We start from the raw sequence: 17,389 nt of genomic DNA, 5'->3' as shown, positions 1-17,389 counted from the left end.
TGAAAAGAGGATCTGGTAAAAAAAAAAGGGTATGTTGCTAATAATCATATAGGTAGCTAGCTAGCTAGCTAGCTAGCTAGCATGGTCAGCGCGCGAAGCCGTGCACAGTTTGTCCAGGCTACTGATATTGCCTGGGTTGTTCGGCATGCAAAATTACTTGATGATCAATGACTGTCAAAACAGTTACAAGCGTAGTTCGACACTGAAGAAGAGGACACGCATCAGTTGTCACAAAAGATGAGAGGTATTTTCGGAAGGTAGAAAGAAAGTAATATGAGCAAAACAATTTAGTGAACCGGCGATTCGTAACATTTGAATCGATTTTCTGACCGATGCGTGCTACATTTGGATCGGTTTGGGGTCCCACGGATCTTGCACTCGCATTTCAAACGGGGACCGATGCGTATCGGTGAATCGTTACATCCCTACCTACAATACTATTAAAAGAGTCCATTAGTGACCGACCGGTTCGATCTTATGTAGAAAAATTTAATATATATATATTTTTTTACATTAGATAAAAGTAGAGATTCAGAGCTAGAAAGTGGTATATCATACACTACAGTTGAGGAACAATAGGAAAGTAATTCTGCTTTGTAAATTGATAAACTTGTAACCTCACTTTTGAGAAAATGGCCCCTGAATGTTTTGGTAACCCTACTGGAGAGCTCTTCTTTATCTACACCCATTCCGCATCGCTCACACCCTCTTAAGCCTTAGCCCCACCCATCTCTTTAAGGATTCACATGTGAGGCCATGTACTAAACAACCAAATATTTCAAGACTAAAGGCTGGTTTATAGTACGGGTGTGTTCGTAAATTCAATCTGGAGTGCCAGAGTACACTCAGAGTGCGTTCTGGGTGTTCGTAAACTCAGAGTGTTGTCAGATTGACCGTTCGTAAGCAGTCAGAGCGCACACACTCTGGCCGAGGAGTAGGGTTGATCCGAGCATTCTGACCGAAACAACAGCAGTCAATCACCCAAGCTAACTGGCTAGCTTGCTAGCTACTTCCAGACACAAATGAGAGAACAGCTCACTCTGACCATTTTACTCGCCCTAGCAGAGCTCGTTAGGCTGTTTTTTTTATCCAGCACTGTAACTGTGCTGCTGGCAACAATTTAATTACACTTTTTTTGCAGAAGTTTACTGATACCGGCCATATTCAACAGGTGTTGAGCGTTCGTAAATTCGTCAGTTATTCTGCACTCTGGCACACTCAGACGAGAGTGCTCTGAAATCGGAGTAGATAGGCAGAGTGAATTTACGAACGCACCCTACGTCTATCGACAGTTGTCGCAGTGACATCATTAACATTTTATTGAAATGGTTACTTGCATAGTGGAGTATTTTGTTTAGACATGTAGCTAACTAGCTAGCTAAACAATTAACCATAATGCCAAGTCGTAACGTTACTACCCAGCATGAATCTGCAGGTAGCTAACCAACCAGGTTCAATGTTTGCTAGCTAGCTAACATTAGGCTATAACTAGCAATGCAAATGGCTCTGAGATACGAATAATATTACTACACAGATTTAACACGTAACGTTAGCTACCGAGCCAGCCCGCTAACGTTAGCTAGCTAGCTAAAAGTACGCTTTAACTTGAAATTAAAACGACTTTGACAACATTAGAAACGTGTAATATCTGAAAATGTAGCTAGCTAGACTATCTTACCGGTATACATGGATGGACGCTTCTCCCTCTCTGTCACGTATTCCATGGTTGTCCTTAGTTTGAAGATGTAATCCGGAGACAGGTGTTTTATACAGTCTTCTGTGTGTTCTCTTTTCCACTACCTCTGCGTATTTGCAATCAAACGCCAGAATGTTCTCCATCTCCTTAGCTATCATACTCTAATACCACTGGGCATTCCACTGATTTCAAAACTCTGTCCTCCAGAAAGTGGAGAGCAACACTTTTGCAGTTCTACTACATGATATATTTCAAAAAAGCCACGTTATAAAGGATTACCTACACATACTGACCAGCTCATGTTATAGACAGAAGAGTGCTACATGGTAGACCAATCCGAACTCATCTCTCAGCATGTCCAGCCCATCCATTATCTCAGCCAATCATGGCTAGCGGGAAGGATCCGGTCTTTTCCCGTGGCTAAAACAACTAGGCTCGTAATTTAACAATTTTATTCGTATTTACAGATGGCATACAAGTTTGTTATTAAGGCACATGAAAGTTCACATGTTCCAGAAGGCATTTCTGGCCAAAAACGCATTATTATTATTTTTTAATGTAAATTGAAATGGCTCTCCTGTGAAGTAGTGACGCGCGAAAATAGTCACATTTGGAGAAAATATGTTTTTTTTGTTGTTGTTTTTTACCACTGACAGCTCTCTTTCTTTACTTGGACATTGAGCCTACAAAACGCCCAGACTGGTCCTTGAGGACTGATAAAAATATGAAAACCGCTGTTATATGTGTTGTGTCAATGGGACAAACGAGCTTGCTGTGAATTTAAGAGACAATACACAACCCTTCATCTGACTAAGCTTGGTGAGTGTCAGTTCTGTCAGTGCTCCTCCATGCATTCCTCTGTTAATTTCCCCTCAGTGGGCAGGCCAGGCTCTCTCTCCCTGGCCTGCCATGGACTCAGCTTACCCCGGTCCCCGGCCCAGCCACTGGGGCTGTTTGGACAACCTGGTACAGGAAGTGCCCGAGAGGAGCTCTTCCAGTGGACCTCCAGGGTCGAGATGGGTCATGGAGCCCCAGTGAGATCCTGGCAGTATGTTGCAGTAAATGTACAGTACACTATTTGTAAAGAAATAGCTTGCAGTTAATGTATGACATTCAGATTCAGTCATTTGTTTCACCACTTCTGCTTCTTAATCCACTGGATTAAAGCACATCACATGTTCTATTGTAGAGAGTTCAAGCACAGTGGTAGTCAAAAAAACACATCAGCAAACAAAAATAACAGAGGTTAATTCTTTGTAAATGGAAGTCAATTCAGGAAGTGCATTGATATTCAACTTGTGAACTGCATATAATATAATAATATAATATGCCATTTAGCAGACGCTTTTATCCAAAGCGACTTACAGTCATGTGTGCATACATTTTTACGTATGGGTGGTCCCGGGGATCGAACCCACTACCCTGGCGTTACAAGCGCCATGCTCTACCAATTGAGCTACAGAGGACCACATGGTTATTCTGGCATTGACAGTGAAATGTCATTGAACCCAATCCTGGTGAACAGGAAGCCTTATCAGGCACCACTCTGCTGCTGTTCATTCTGAAAGATTATTATTGATGCCGAGCAGGTAATGTTGACACTTTGGGCTGCCTGTCTCTTACCATGATAGCTGTGGGGAATGCCATCCAGTGCCGGTGCCATTCCATACAATTCTCTTTCTGTTTCAGAGTAATACAAAGCACATGTGGGGCTTCTGAACATGGTGGGCTCGGCGTCTGTCCAATTGCATCTTCCATTCAGGCATTCAGGAAGAGTATACATTCTGCAGAGCAAACCTGTGCTCCTGCCTGGTTACGAAAGCAACACAAGTCTCAACACGTGCTCCATTCCAAAGGAAGAACAGCAAAAAATCAGCACAAACACAACACACCTTCACCAATGCTGACAGTAAATGTGGGAATAAAAAAACTGTTGCATGCATTATGCAAAGAAGAGCAACTACCTATGCTGTGCCTGTGCAATAAACAGATGTCAGTGTAACAACAACCTACAGTAGCTGGAGGGGAAGTAGTGCAACATGAAAGTAGAATTTGCATAGATTTGGGCCTAGGCCTATAGGTTAGTGCTTTTCCACCATGAAAATAAGTTGAGCAAGCTGCACACTACACAGACCAACCAACCAACCATCTTTAGGGTAAATCCATTAGAATTCAATCACTTTATGACTGCATCCCTTTTGATTTAAACAAAACTTTCCATACATGTTTTCCCATGGAAGAAGTGGACAGAAAGTGCATTTTTGGACCTGAATACCAAAACATTCAGGAGGTAAAGGTGCTCAAAGTTGACCGATTTTGCATACCCCACCATACCATGAGACATCCATGTCTTCATCACTGGAAAATATAAACGGTTGAGTTTGATAACATTTAAAAGCTTAAAAGTATTATTTATTCAGAAATCTTCAAATTTAGACTCAATTATCTAAAAACGCATAAACTCAGATTATTTTCATATTCACATACAGTATGTCATAGCTTAGACCCTATTTTAGATCATCTAATGTTTTTATGTTGTTCCCGCCATCGGTTGAGACAACATGCTCACTATGGTAATTCACATTGATGCCCCTAAACGTATTGACATTTTCATTACATGTGCTAAATTAAATGGCACATACAATAGCAAACACTACCCCTGAGCCTCTTTGTGGTAAACATGTCAATAATTCTGTATTGCTCACATATACTTAGAGGCAATGCTAATGGTATATTTTAAAGGCTGAAGGGCCCACAGGCTTTCAGAGAAGTGAGTGATATTAGGCTGCAGTAGTGAAGCTTTTAACATTCAATAGCTAGACCATCGGTTTATTTATTTCCAACAAATGCTAGCCAATCATTTCCAAGAGGAAGGTTGCCAGCCATTGATTAGGCGAGCCAGACCAGAAGATACAATGGGCTCTTCAGTCCGTGCCACCCACAGATCAGTAACAGAGAGGCAGGGATGGAGGCAGCCTTGACTGCATCATGACATCCCTGAATTTCCGATTAAGAAGGTTTAATGTAATTAGCTAGAGTACAGTCAGTGTAGTGTACAGCCTGGCATGAGTAGCACAGCGATCACCTAGGGGCTTTAAGCAAACACTTGTCTCAGCCATGAGACGTAGGCACCCTGATGAGGCTTATAAGAGGTTGATTGACAGGGCTGCTGTGCACCTGTATGTTGCCAGCATTCTGATTGTCATCAGTTTATCTGGTCCTAGTATGAAAAATAACAAATAAAAGCCCTTTCTGTGGTTAACACGCTTTCTTAGCCAAAGACATGAGATGGAAGGCATATCATGGCATTAGACCTTTGAGAGTTTAAGAGGGAGGTCCATGTTATGACCATTGTATCACTTATCTTCTTCCATGTTAAACTTTACTGTGTAGGGTTGCAGTTGGTCCTTGTGCATTTTTTGTAAAAGGTTAAGGTCAGGAGGTGCTTTACCAACCCAACAGCACACGGTCCTTTGCTAGCTTGCCAAGTAGCCTACTCCACCATTAACATGGCATGTTTAAAGCACCTTGGGGTATGTTACTGAGTACACAATAAAGGACACCACAGGTCCCAGGGCAATGAATGACTCCCAGCCCAGTGGAAATGGCACTGACAGTCTCATAGGGCTTGAGTTAGCCTAGGTCTAGGTCATTATGTTTTCCCTGTTTCCCTTTCTCTTGCAACCTTTACCTGAACGGGCTGTAGAGGTGCCACCAAAATTATTATTTCTGACATTGTTACCACTCAGTGGGCATTCAAGTGCAATCATTTCATCTAGGCCTATGTAATCCCATCAGCACAAAGAACCTTGAGCAAGATGGACTGCGGTTAAAATAAACCAATATTTTCCCCTGCATGATGAAGTAAAAAACAGCACGCAACTGCCCAGGCCGCCGACATAAACTGCATTCTACTCACTTGCTAGTAGAGACTAGCTCCGGGAGGGCCTGGAACAACAATGCAGGGGGAATAATGTCCCATTTCACTGACAGCTTGTGTTTCAATGCCTTTATCACAGTTAATGTTAACCAATTTCATCGTGGCATAGGAGAATGAATGGGTCTGGCGTGAATATTATCAAAATACTATAATTATGCTTAGGCGTTTGTAGACAATTTTTCTCAATGACGACGGTCCAAAATGTCTAGACAAACCAAATCGATTGACTAGTTACCTACACGAGTACATGGTGGACTAGAGTTTGCAATACAACATACTGGTATGATATGAATATCTTGCGTATGTAACAAGGTTTCTATTTCATGTGTCATTTTATTTATGTATTTTTCACTGACGATCATCTAACAAAGAGGCACTCCATTGCGCGTGTTATTATTAAACATGGCAAGACAAGGGTCCACTGCATGGATGCAAATGAATAGCTACTGCTGTGATTGCAACGAAATACAATAAACTGATTGATTAGGGGGGGCTGTTTACTGAATGTGGCTTTGCTTTGCCGTTTACAACACGCGTTATGAGCACCGACCGTTCTAGGTCGGAACATCTCGCTCTGCCTTCCATTCATCCACTGATGTCCCCTACCTGAGAAGGCTGGAAAGCGGGTGAGAAGCATTGTGACCACTGCTATTGCTGCTTCCACCAGTGCCCGATGATCCACTGCCACTTCCAGTCGATTGTCGTTTCCCAGAGAGAAGCTTTTCCACGGCAGCAAGATTTCCTGTGCGCGCCGCCTCTAGGAGTTCCTGCTCCTTCCCCATCTCGGATCGAGAAGGGGGTCGGAGGATTTGGGAAAGGGGGTTGGAAAGCGGGAGAAAAAATACTTTACGGTCCTCTACTAATCTCACAGGCGTACTCGTTATTTCAACGCCGAGGAAAACGGTGGTTCCCTCCACGGCTGGATCAGTCTCTCCAGCGTCACAATTTTACAGGATTTCTGATCCTCCTCTATCGCTCCGGGGAAAACTTTAGTTCAGCACCACCGAGCAAACTGAAACTTCCTTTGCCCAGTCTCAAGCGCGCGTCACTTCCTCGAAACTGCCCCTGTCTGACGTCGATCAGTCCGTTTTTTCATGATCTCGTATTGTTGTATTTAGTCGGTGATTATTGTATTCTATTCTACTACCAATGTTGAAGAACATAATAATCATTTTCCTACAACTACAAAAGCACATAATTCATAAAAATGTTCTATGTGCAAAATATCTCTGTACAAAATAGAAGTGCTGAAGTGCACAGTACATGGTCATTACATTTACATTTTTTGTCATTTAGCAGACGCTCTTATCCAGAGCGATTTACAGTTACATCATAATATAGCTAGGTGGGACAACCACATATGACAGGCATAGTAAGTACACTTTTCCTCAATAAAGTAGGAGGGGGGAGCAAGTGTTGGGTCAGGTAAGGTTGGGGGGTTATTTAAGATACATTTTGAAGAGGTAAGGTTTCAGGTGCTTTCGGAAGATTGACAAAGACATTTACATTTTAGTCATTTAGCAGACGCTCTTATCCAGAGCGACTTACAGTTAGTGAGTGCATACATTTTTCATACTGGCCCCCGTGGGAGTCGAACCCACAACCCTGGCGTTGCAAGCACCATGCTCTACCAACTGAGCTACAGGAGATCTGATTCTGCTGTCCTAGCTTCAGGGGGAAACTGGTTCCACCATTGGAGGGCCCGGACAGAGAAGAGCTTGGACTGGGCGGAGCGGGAGCTGCCCTCCCATAGGGGTGCAATAATAAAGGTAAATAAATATGTTTAATTTTCACATACACCGGATAGGTGCAGTGAAATGTGTTGTTTTACAGGATCAGCCATAGTAGTACAGCGCCCCTGGAGAAAAGTAGGGTTAAGTGCCTTGCTCAAGGGCACATCAACAGATTTTTCATATTGTCGGCTCAGGTATTCGAACCAGCGACCTTTCGGTTACTGGTCCAATGCTCACTCTCTCTTTCTTCTGAAAAATAAATAAAAACAGAGCTGCTGTAGGAGCAAGCATAAAACACAAAATATCTTTATGGGTTCTGGAGAATGAAATGTCTTTTAAAGTTAATTATCGAGGCTATTGACATATTGATATAGTTTAAAACGTCGATTACCAAATTACATTTAGTTAGAGCACTGAGCATCTAAAAAATAGCCTAGTATTTTATTTCCCATTTAACCAAACATGTATGACTAGGTGAATGGAAATACTCCACTGTAGATAAAGCACTGGACCAAATATAACGGAATGTGTATCTTTACTCAACTGACAGAGAAAGGACAGAACTATACAATAATAATAATAATAATAATAATAATAATAATAATAATAATAATAATTGTTGTCAATGCTCTCCCAATAAAGGACAGTAGAGGGTTTAAACCGGAAGTGGATTTCAGCAGCAGCTTCCGGCCTGAATGTTCTCCAATTTGTTTTTTGATGTTGCTTCAAAACATTTATCTTTCGCGCTTTAGCTAGTATTTAGCTAGTATTTAGCTAAAGTAACGATTTTATTTTATTGATCAATAAACGAGGTACACAGAATTCCACGAGGCTAGTAAGTGAGCGTAGCTGGCTGTGAAGTTGTTTGCTAGTAGCTAGCTAACTTGTTGTTGATGTTTCTCGAGTCAACCATTGCCGTTTTGACTGTTGCAGAATTATAAATTAGATTGGTGTGGTAAGATTTCGAACGAGTTATGGCAGACCCAGCTAGGATAAAGACTGAATCCAACTCGGAGAAATCATTGGCTGCTAGAAAAAGCCCTAAAACCGAAGACACTGAAGAAGTGCCCGTGACCTCGGATGCAGACACCGAATCAAAAGATCCCTCATCACAATCACTCAAACGCGAACAGGTAAGTGGCTTGTTAGAATAACTATAACTTATAAAGAGTGTATTGAAACATTGACCCTACAACCACATTTCAACTGAGCTCACCATCCACATTCAAGATAAATATAGTAAACTATTTCTTACTTCCCTACAATATCTTTAATCCTCTGTTTACTTTGCATGACCTGCTAAAGGACTCTGTGGCTGGAGAGGATGAGGATGAGGGAACCTCAGGTCAACCTGCTTCCAAAAAGCTTAAAGTGGAGCCTGAGAAGAAAAAGGAGAAGCGCCAAAAGGTTGACGAGGATGAGATACAGAAGATGCAGTAAGATTCAGATACTGTACATTCTGTGTTTGTGTGGTAACTGCACTAAGACAATTATTTGTTGCAAGCATTCATACATTAACATTTTTCCCTCTGGTGTTGTGCAGGGTTTTGGTCTCATCCTTCTCTGAGGAGCAGCTTAACCGCTATGAGATGTACAGACGCTCTGCCTTCCCCAAAGCTGCCATCAAGAGGGTAAGACCTTTAGGCACATCTGTAATTATATTTCATCTGAATCAGTTCAATTTAAAATAATCAATTTTGCTGATGCATGTATGCAGTATTTCAACGTATACTTATCTTTACCTGGTTGATACAGCTGATACAGTCCATTACAGGATCCTCAGTCTCTCAAAATGTGGTTATTGCCATGTCTGGTATTTCCAAGGTCTTCGCTGGAGAAATAGTGGAGGAAGGTGAGTAAGGGACATCAGAGTTAATATTGATTAGTTGGCCAGATATAAGATCTTGATTGTTTGTCTTCTATGTTCACCAACAAAGGTTTTGAAGCATTTTGACTACTCTGACATGCTTCTGTTTGGCCCTGCAGCTCTGGATGTGTGTGAGAAGTGGGGGGACACACCTCCCCTGCAGCCCAAGCACATGAGGGAGGCTGTCAGGAGGCTGAAGAGCAGAGAGCAGATCCCCAACACCAAGCACAAGAACATCCTCTTCCACTGAGCCACGCATGCCCTGCTGATTATAGACAGAGCCAAGCGGTGATGTATTCACCTTTCAGATGGTGGCATCTTACACTCCGCTTTATGTTCATTCTCTATTCCAATGTCCATTGGTTTGGCCATGAAGGCAAGCGCAGTATACTGTTGTCAGCAATAGCCCAACTCCACCTTTGTGTTACATTTGAGGGCATTTACATTTACATTTTAGTCATTTAGCAGGCGCTCTTATCCAGAGTGACTTACAGTTAGTGAGTGCATCATTTTTTTTTTTTTCATACTTTCTTGGATATACTAGTGGTCAATAATAAAATGACCTCAGCATCAAGATTTGTGCTAATGTTCTAAAATACATTTGATTATTTGAGCTGTTGGCGAAGCATGTAAGTTGAAAATATGTATCCAAAACTGGTCACTTCTAGTGCCTCATTTGTTTTGTTTCAGTTAAAGCATTTTATTAGACCTCGGGTCAATAACTGTGGGACATATTTCAATAAATAAAAGGACACATTTGTTAATGATTTATCTTCTCTTGTTAGATGAAGATCGGGAAAGTCTCGTAAGATGAGCTTGTGTGTGCATGTGATAAGACCCTAACTTTAAACCTGCTCTCACTGTGTAAATAGTCACCCACCATCCTACACTGAATATAGACAGCACACAAATAATGACAAAGTTGGTTCAATAGTTTATCACTTTGAAACATTTCACATACTAATTTGGTTCACAGAACCAAGTTTAGTCTTATTCAATGATGTGATGACTTCTAAGCAAGTGTTACATAAATATTACATAGAATACTGTCAGAGGGCCTCCCACAACATTAGTATCAGGAAATTATCTTATCAGGGATGATCCTCTCAAAGTGATTCACATTAAGCAAGTGCAATTTCTAGTGAACATACCACACTTGAAAGTGCAAATAATCCACAAGGCTTAGAGCAAAATAACAATTAGTTCAGTTACAATGCATGCACTCACTCCTTCCACAACAATGAGAATATTTTTTCAAAGTCATTCTGATGACTAAGACGAAAGAAGAGAAAGCAGCCCATGTAGTGAGGAGGCCAGGTGTCCCAGTCCCACCCCTCATGCATCATGGTAAACCGAGCAAGTTAAGGGGTGCAGCAGAAGTGTAACTTGACTGGCTGTGTGGAGAGGGAGCTGGCTGGAGTGGGCACTCTGCTGTGGGACGGAGAGGTACTAACAAGGTTGTTCTAAGGAGGGGGTTAGGGTTGATTTTTAGACACACTTAGTCACAGTCAATCACATAACTGCAGCCTTCCAACCGGGGATGTCATTTTCGTTCCACATCACTTACTTATTAAACTGACAGCTAAGGCCATGGCAATGGCAAAAACAAAAAGCAAATATCAGCAAAAAAATTGGGGAGCAGCATGTGTTTGAGGTTTGTTGATATTATTGAGAATGGAATCACTGCTTTGTTACACTGACTGTGACCTTTAGGGACTTTTAAAATACAAAACATGCAGGATGGGAAAAAACCTGAACCATTAGACAATTTTTAATTTGATAACCTTAGGCATTTGTATGTTTGTGTTTAAAAAAAGAAATTACATAAAACTGTTCCCTCTCAGGATATGAGTAAAACAGACTTCCTCCTATCGCTGCATGCTACTTCCCACAATCAGAATGTAACACTGTCATTCATATATTCGCTCTGGATAAGAGCGTCTGCTAAATGACTAAAATGTAAATGTAAAATATTAATATTGGAAGGCAACCAGAAAAACAGTGGTATATTATTATGACCACCAGAGGTCTCAAGCTTCCACTCAGAAGAAAGTGGAGAATGATGCTAAAAGCTCAACTGAGGGTTGGTTAGTTAACTTGTTAGCACTGTACCACATACAGAAGTTTCTTCTTGACCCATTTTAGTTTCTCACCACTCACACTTGTTTTGCGGAGTGTGACTTTGATCTAAGTAACGTTACTCCAATGTCTCTCTACCTCATCAGGACCAAATACTAATCTTCTCAGACAACAGAAGAAAAAAAAACATACAAATAATAAAACTTCAGTACTTTTATAGTCACCGCCACATCATACCCTAGAATTGCTACAAAAATATATAATTAAATAATACTAGAAATGATTCCAATTAGTACAAAGGCTTCACGGCTTTTACATAGTAATTTAAAGGTACCCAACGGGTGGAATACATCAACAAATTGACATTAGTGCACCTGTCAGTTTTACTGTAGATAAAAGCATTAGTATTATACATATATTGTGCATTTATACACAATTAAGATTCAGTATCTCTATTCTTTGATCTGATGGCTGTGCCACTAGTGTTTATGAAATGGCTAGTAGCAACACTGTCTTATCAAAAATCATGTTACATGCCTGTAAAAGTTCATATCAAAAGAATAACACTACGTTTAATCAATGCTGGGCTCCCAACGGGTGCTTCTAACCACAGATTAATATACCCCAATCCGTTCCCCTGTATCTAAAAGTTAGGCATAGGAGAAGGATCCATAGATGTCTAATTCTATGGATGGACCACAGCTGTGGTCAGTGAGGTATTAGTATATACCTAGAATGTGTTTCTCCATGCAGATGAGTGAGTTAAGGAGATCAAGTAAAACCCGTCTGAGGGCAGGGTACACCTCAAGTAACAAACTAAACCTTTCCTCAAAAGGCATGCGTCATCTGAACATTAAACGAATAATGCAAATATAGTTTTACAGTAACAAAACGTAATACTTTTTTTTTATGATGCAAAGAAAATACTGGGGAATATTTTTGACCTGGTGTCTGAAAAAGTCTGAACAGTGTAGAGAGAGCTTGCCCTACCCTCTGATACACAACCATTCAATCAAAGGGATAGGTATGCAGAGGTTTGTCTGGTGCTCCCATTGACAGGAGCTCTATGAAGTCAAAGTGCTTTTCTTTCCCTACTCTTCTATTTAATACACAATGGTCCTAAACAACGTTACAATAATGCATCTAATGTACCAGCTCCTAACTATACAGACCTACAGATATGTACAACTATGGACAGGACCTACTTAACATTAGCAAGCAGTTTTATCTTTGAAGCTTTGTGGATGTTTGTAAACCCACACACCAAGATTCCTAAAACACTAGTGATCTTCACACAGCATGCCTGACAGTGAATGATTTGTACAGGAAAACACATCATCAACAGACTTCAATTACAACTCTGACTGTTCTCTAGCATATAAGACAGTGCATATAAGACACATTTTGGCATGTGTTCTTCAAATCAAAGATTTGCTAAAAAATAGATGGCCAGTGAGGTGCAGCACAACAATGAGTTAACTATTCTCTATGGTGGTTTAAATTAAAACTAGGTGTAAATTGCTTTTGTACAGCAAAAGGGAACACGTTTAGATTGCCAGATGAAAGTAGTACCTGTTATGTACCTCAGAGTGTAAAGAGTGACTCGAGTGGGGCTCCTTGTTAATACAAGGGCCCCCTATGTGTTCTCTGGAAGTGACATACTGTTTGTTTGTGCAATTCATTACAAGAGCTTGAGCTTTGGAACCACCAGGTTGGATTCCACCATTGGGTGCTCATCTTTGTTGTTTACAAATTGTCATATGCCTGGGTCCAGACATTTCATTCAGTTCCTTTACTCCCTTATTAATGCAGTGTCAGTATATCGCCCTCTGCTGGTCAGGGGAGTAAAGCGGTCACAGGTCAAACATGGGGTCGTACTTCCTGACCTCCAGGAGGAGACGTTCTCGGTCAGTGAGGGCTTGAGAGAGGGCCAACTGAGCCTCCGATAGCTGGGACTCCAGGGACGGACTCTGAAGGATAAAGGATGTTGGCTTTATTAGTTTTCACTTCTAGATAACGTTTCTCTACTAGGGCAAAGAGCCAGATATCTCTTCAGCTATAATTGGAGTACCTGCTGCCCTGATTTGGCCCCTCATAGCCTTAACAAGAGAACCGGAACAGGAGAACTACAACTGTCTCGTTGGCAACAGATAATTATACTATTACAACATGAACACAGGATCTGTATAAGTAGATGGAAGTGTGGACTTATCTTCATCTAAATCATACATAATTTAACTTACAGCATTCCATCTAAGCCCTATGAGTACGTGTTTCTATATCAACTGTTTCACACACATTTAAGGTTAAAAAAACATAGCTAAGTACAATGCAACTATTGTAGGGACTGTGCTATCATAAATAAACACCATCTATGCTACGCTTTCATTTTACATGGTGGTGAGAACTAGACTTTCTGACACTGCTGATACCCCAACACAATCATGTTTTTGTTAACAGCTTGTGTTGTCTGTTTATAAACCCTGTGATAATCTGATAAGTAATGGGTGAGGGAGCCAGAGAGTCAGTGGGTGTAGAGAATGTAAGTATTCAGGCTTTTGAATGCTCATACCGTGCTCTGCTGTTGTTGGACAGAACAAGAACTGTCTGGTTTCTCCAAGCATACTACAGCACCACCTGCAGAGTCTGGGCCTGCACCACCTGCAGAGTCTCTTGAGGCTGGGCCTGCACCACCTGCAGAGTCTCTTGAGGCTGGGCCTGCACCACCTGCAAGACAGAAAATACATATTTAGAAATACAGATGACTCATAACTGTTATTGCATGTCATTCAAGCAGTGAGAGACAAAATCATTGTAATCATAGTGATACTCAAAGGCATGTCCGTGTCCTCTCCCCCAATCACCTTTGATTCTCAACATGCCATCATCAGAACGCTCCAGAACCACCTGGTCCACGGTAAAGGTGGCAGGTTGGGGCTGGGGGGCCGTGGGGTAGATCTTGGGACCATCATCCTAAACAGGAAGGGAAAACACTGGTTAGCTCCATGGCATGGATGGCAGGCTAACTGTCATTTATTCATTCGGTCTCCTATAGATCGCTGTTGGGGTCTTACCACGTATAACAACCATAGGGTACACGTCAAATGACGTTATTTGACCCCAACAGAGTTCCATAGTCTCCCTGTGCCACCAGCTGACCTTCAGAGTGATGGCGACATTGTCCAGGCGAATCTTCATGGGCTGGACGTCAGCACTGAGCTCATCCTCCAGGAAGGGCCCCAGGGTAGCCAGGGTAGAGGCCAGGAGCTCCGCCCGACAGCCCTGCACACCCAGCTCCAGGTGACCTACCAACGCAGAGAGGGGACCATGCCGTGCTGCAGAGGGACCCATCTCCATACGCATTCCCACCACTGGAGCTGACCTGTAGCCCTGTCTCTGGCCCAGGGTGGACCCACCTGGAGATTAGGACATCAAGGAAAAAGTGAGTTATGTAGTCAGAGAATGGGTACTACGGATATGGATCTCTGGTAGTCCGTCGGTTTCGACGATGACGACTCATGCATGTCACTTCGGTTTATTGTGGGTTCTTGAGTGGCTCAGGAGTCCGAGTTTTGAAGCGCAGACTCTGAAGTATGAAGGACAGACATGTGCTTCCGCTGGTGTTGTGGGTCCGGTTGTGCGGGAATGACGCTTTGCTCTGGCTGCAGTTAGACGGTTGTTTCTGTCCCTCTCTAAGTTGTCTACTGCTGTGAGGGATTTGGAGTGCCAGGTGGATTGGGTAGAGGTGATGTCTGTGAGTTGGCTGGGCTGGATATTGCAGAACTTGAGGTTGTGTTTAAGGTTGTCTTTGATGCGCTTTTTGGGTCGGTCTGTCTTCTGGTGCCCCTGCTGCTGCTCGCCAAAGAAGATCCTTCTTGGGAGACGGTGTTGGGGCATCCTGATGGTGTGGAAGGTTCATCGGCGCTCTGCCTTAATGATCTTAGCTTTAATGGTGGTGCTGTTAGCTTTCTGCAGTATCTCCAGGTAGGATACCTTGTCTTGCCACTGGATACCCATTATAGATTGTGTATGGAATGTCTCCAGCTGTTTGACGTGGCGACTTTACAGGGTCCAAGTTTCACAGCCATACAACAGAGTTGTGATGACTACCGCATTGTAGATTTTCATCTTTGTGGAAAGAGTGATGGTGTGATGATTTAGTATCCTGTTCCTCAGCCTTCCCAATGACTGGCTTGCTTTCTGGATTCTGCTAGTTATTTCTTTGTCGAGTGAGCCATCCTTGGAGATGTTGCTCCCCAGATATGTGAAGTGGTCGACATTCTGGAGCTCAGGTCCACTTAGGTGGATGCTGGGGACCACTGGGTTGGACAGGGGTGATGGTTGACTGAGGACTACAGTTTTTTTCCAAGCTGATGGTAAGACCGAAACTCTTGCAAGCTTCAACAAAGTTGTCTGACAAAGACTGGAGGTCTGCCTCTGTGTGCGCGATTAGGGCACAGTCATCAGCAAAGAGGGCCTCACGGACAAGATGTTCTTGTGTTTTGGTCTTTGCTCTGAGCCTGCACAGGTTGTAGATTGAACCATCATCCCTGTATCTGATGTAGATGCCTTTGATGAGGTCCTTAGTGGCGTGAAAAAGAGGTTGAACACCACCGGGCCCAAGACACATCCTTGCTTGATGCTGTTGGAGATGGGAAAGGCTTCAGAGATATCACCTCCACAGTGGATCTGGCCTTGCATTCCGTCATGGAGTAGATGGAGGACGTTGACTAGTTTTTGTTGACTAGATGCTGGTAAAGATGTAATGGGGTACTTCTGTAGGCCATTGGGCCAGATATCTTATAGAGTTCGGCAGGGATACAGTCTTTGCCTGGTGCTTTCCCCGAGCTCATCATGCTGATAGAGTTTTCAGTTTCCTCGAGTGTAAGTGGTTCGTCCAGGTGATGTTGGATGACCTTTTGGGGCATCAGGTTTATGGCGGAGGGGTCGACAGTGGATGTTCTGTTCAGGAGATTGTCTAAAAGTAGCATTGAGTCTTCAGTAGTAACATTGGATTGAGAGAGTGAAATGATTACATGAGTAATTATGTGACTATATGCGTGTATGAGAGATTCACCGATGGAAGAGAGAAGGTAAGAGTAGGTTGGGAGCGTTCTTTAACAAAAAGAACAGCCATTATTGGAGATGTTGAGTGACAGTGGGTTGTGACAGTTGTTCAGTTAGACTGATGCTATAGTAAGGTGCAGAGTCTTTAGCTAGATAAGTTATATTTAATTCTGGGTGACTGTCAAGAGGCAGTGTTTATTATCCAAATCCAGTGAAAGCACTGCCTCTGGTGGTCATCCAGAATGAAATAGAACCATAGTTTTATCCGTAACTTGAGGTTACCTGGCATTTGTCTGGCCAGCAGGTCAGAGACCCTGATGTTGCCCATCTGTCTGGAGGTGAGATCCTGGACCTCCACTGCCACCACCAGGTCCTCTCCCTTCAGGTCCGCCACACAGGCAATCCCACTGAGCACCAGCAACAACACAGAGGCCTGCACAGCACAGTACAGGACAAGCAGTTACCCACAATATAAATGATGCATTGCCTAATTTACAGATACAGTGTGATTGCCGAGCATCCGTCCCATGCATATACAGTGAGAGTGCTGACTAGGGCTGTGGCGGTCCTTACATTTTGTCAGCCAGTGATTGTCATGCAAATAACTGCTTGTCTCACGTTAATTGACCGTTAATTAACATAAACACGTAACATAAGCCACTGATGCAGACCGTTGGAACATCTACATTTAAAAAAAGTATAATAAATCCATCACAATACATCCATTATTTATTTTAGACAGGTCTAAAGAAACATGATATGAAGAAAATGTAGCCTATTTCAGAAGAACAGAATAGTATTTGCCATGTGGATGTGGGCTACACTAGTTCATTTAGCTGACAAGATTTGCTTAGAATTCCATTATTTTATATTATTTTATAGTATGAAGAATCAATTGAACATAGCTGAATAAATTACAAAGGATATTTTCTCCAAACGATTTCAGAGAGTGCACACATGTGGCTATTCTGTGTTGAGCAGTTAATAAAGAAACAGGCCCTCCTATA

At 42.3% G+C, this 17,389-nt stretch overlaps 3 protein-coding genes across 10 annotated transcripts in view; 1 reads left to right on the top strand and 2 right to left on the bottom strand.

Annotated features, from left to right (window-relative positions):
- Positions 1 to 6,720, bottom strand: part of LOC121538479 (ankyrin repeat and SAM domain-containing protein 1A-like) — a 117,716-nt gene extending 110,996 nt beyond the window's left edge. For 5 of the 7 annotated variants that reach the window (XM_045207023.1, XM_045207021.1, XM_045207025.1 and 2 more), the window contains exon 1: positions 6,243 to 6,720. In XM_045207023.1, coding sequence (XP_045062958.1) covers positions 6,243 to 6,418 — 176 coding nt within the window. In that variant the 5' untranslated portion in view covers positions 6,419 to 6,720. The remainder of the gene's footprint in view (positions 1 to 6,242) is intronic. The other 2 variants (XM_045207024.1, XM_041846522.2) reach the window with 1 other exon arrangement.
- A 1,315-nt stretch (positions 6,721 to 8,035) lies between these two features.
- On the top strand, positions 8,036 to 10,005 carry taf11 (TAF11 RNA polymerase II, TATA box binding protein (TBP)-associated factor). The gene is made up of 5 exons (XM_041846515.2): positions 8,036 to 8,502; positions 8,675 to 8,805; positions 8,913 to 9,000; positions 9,125 to 9,221; positions 9,356 to 10,005. Exons 1-5 carry the CDS (start codon positions 8,344 to 8,346, stop codon positions 9,484 to 9,486), a joined length of 606 nt encoding a protein of 201 aa, XP_041702449.1. The 5' UTR covers positions 8,036 to 8,343; the 3' UTR covers positions 9,487 to 10,005.
- Positions 10,006 to 11,513: 1,508 nt separating this feature from the next.
- LOC121538470 (UHRF1-binding protein 1) overlaps positions 11,514 to 17,389 on the bottom strand; it is a 55,003-nt gene continuing 49,127 nt past the window's right edge. The window contains exons 17-21 of one of the 2 annotated variants that reach the window (XM_045207020.1): positions 16,665 to 16,815; positions 14,475 to 14,731; positions 14,180 to 14,288; positions 13,888 to 14,042; positions 11,514 to 13,285 (exon numbers count right to left, since the gene is read on the bottom strand). In XM_045207020.1, coding sequence (XP_045062955.1) covers positions 13,169 to 13,285; positions 13,888 to 14,042; positions 14,180 to 14,288; positions 14,475 to 14,731; positions 16,665 to 16,815 — 789 coding nt within the window. In that variant the 3' untranslated portion in view covers positions 11,514 to 13,168. Of the gene's footprint in view, positions 13,286 to 13,887; positions 14,043 to 14,179; positions 14,289 to 14,474; positions 14,732 to 16,664; positions 16,816 to 17,389 lie in introns of those variants that run through there. The other variant, XM_041846506.2, reaches the window with a different exon arrangement.

Source organism: Coregonus clupeaformis, chromosome 24, assembly GCF_020615455.1.
Source record: "Coregonus clupeaformis isolate EN_2021a chromosome 24, ASM2061545v1, whole genome shotgun sequence".
NCBI classification, from domain to species: Eukaryota; Metazoa; Chordata; class Actinopteri; order Salmoniformes; family Salmonidae; genus Coregonus; species Coregonus clupeaformis.
This window is presented reverse-complemented; position numbering and strand designations above follow the sequence as displayed.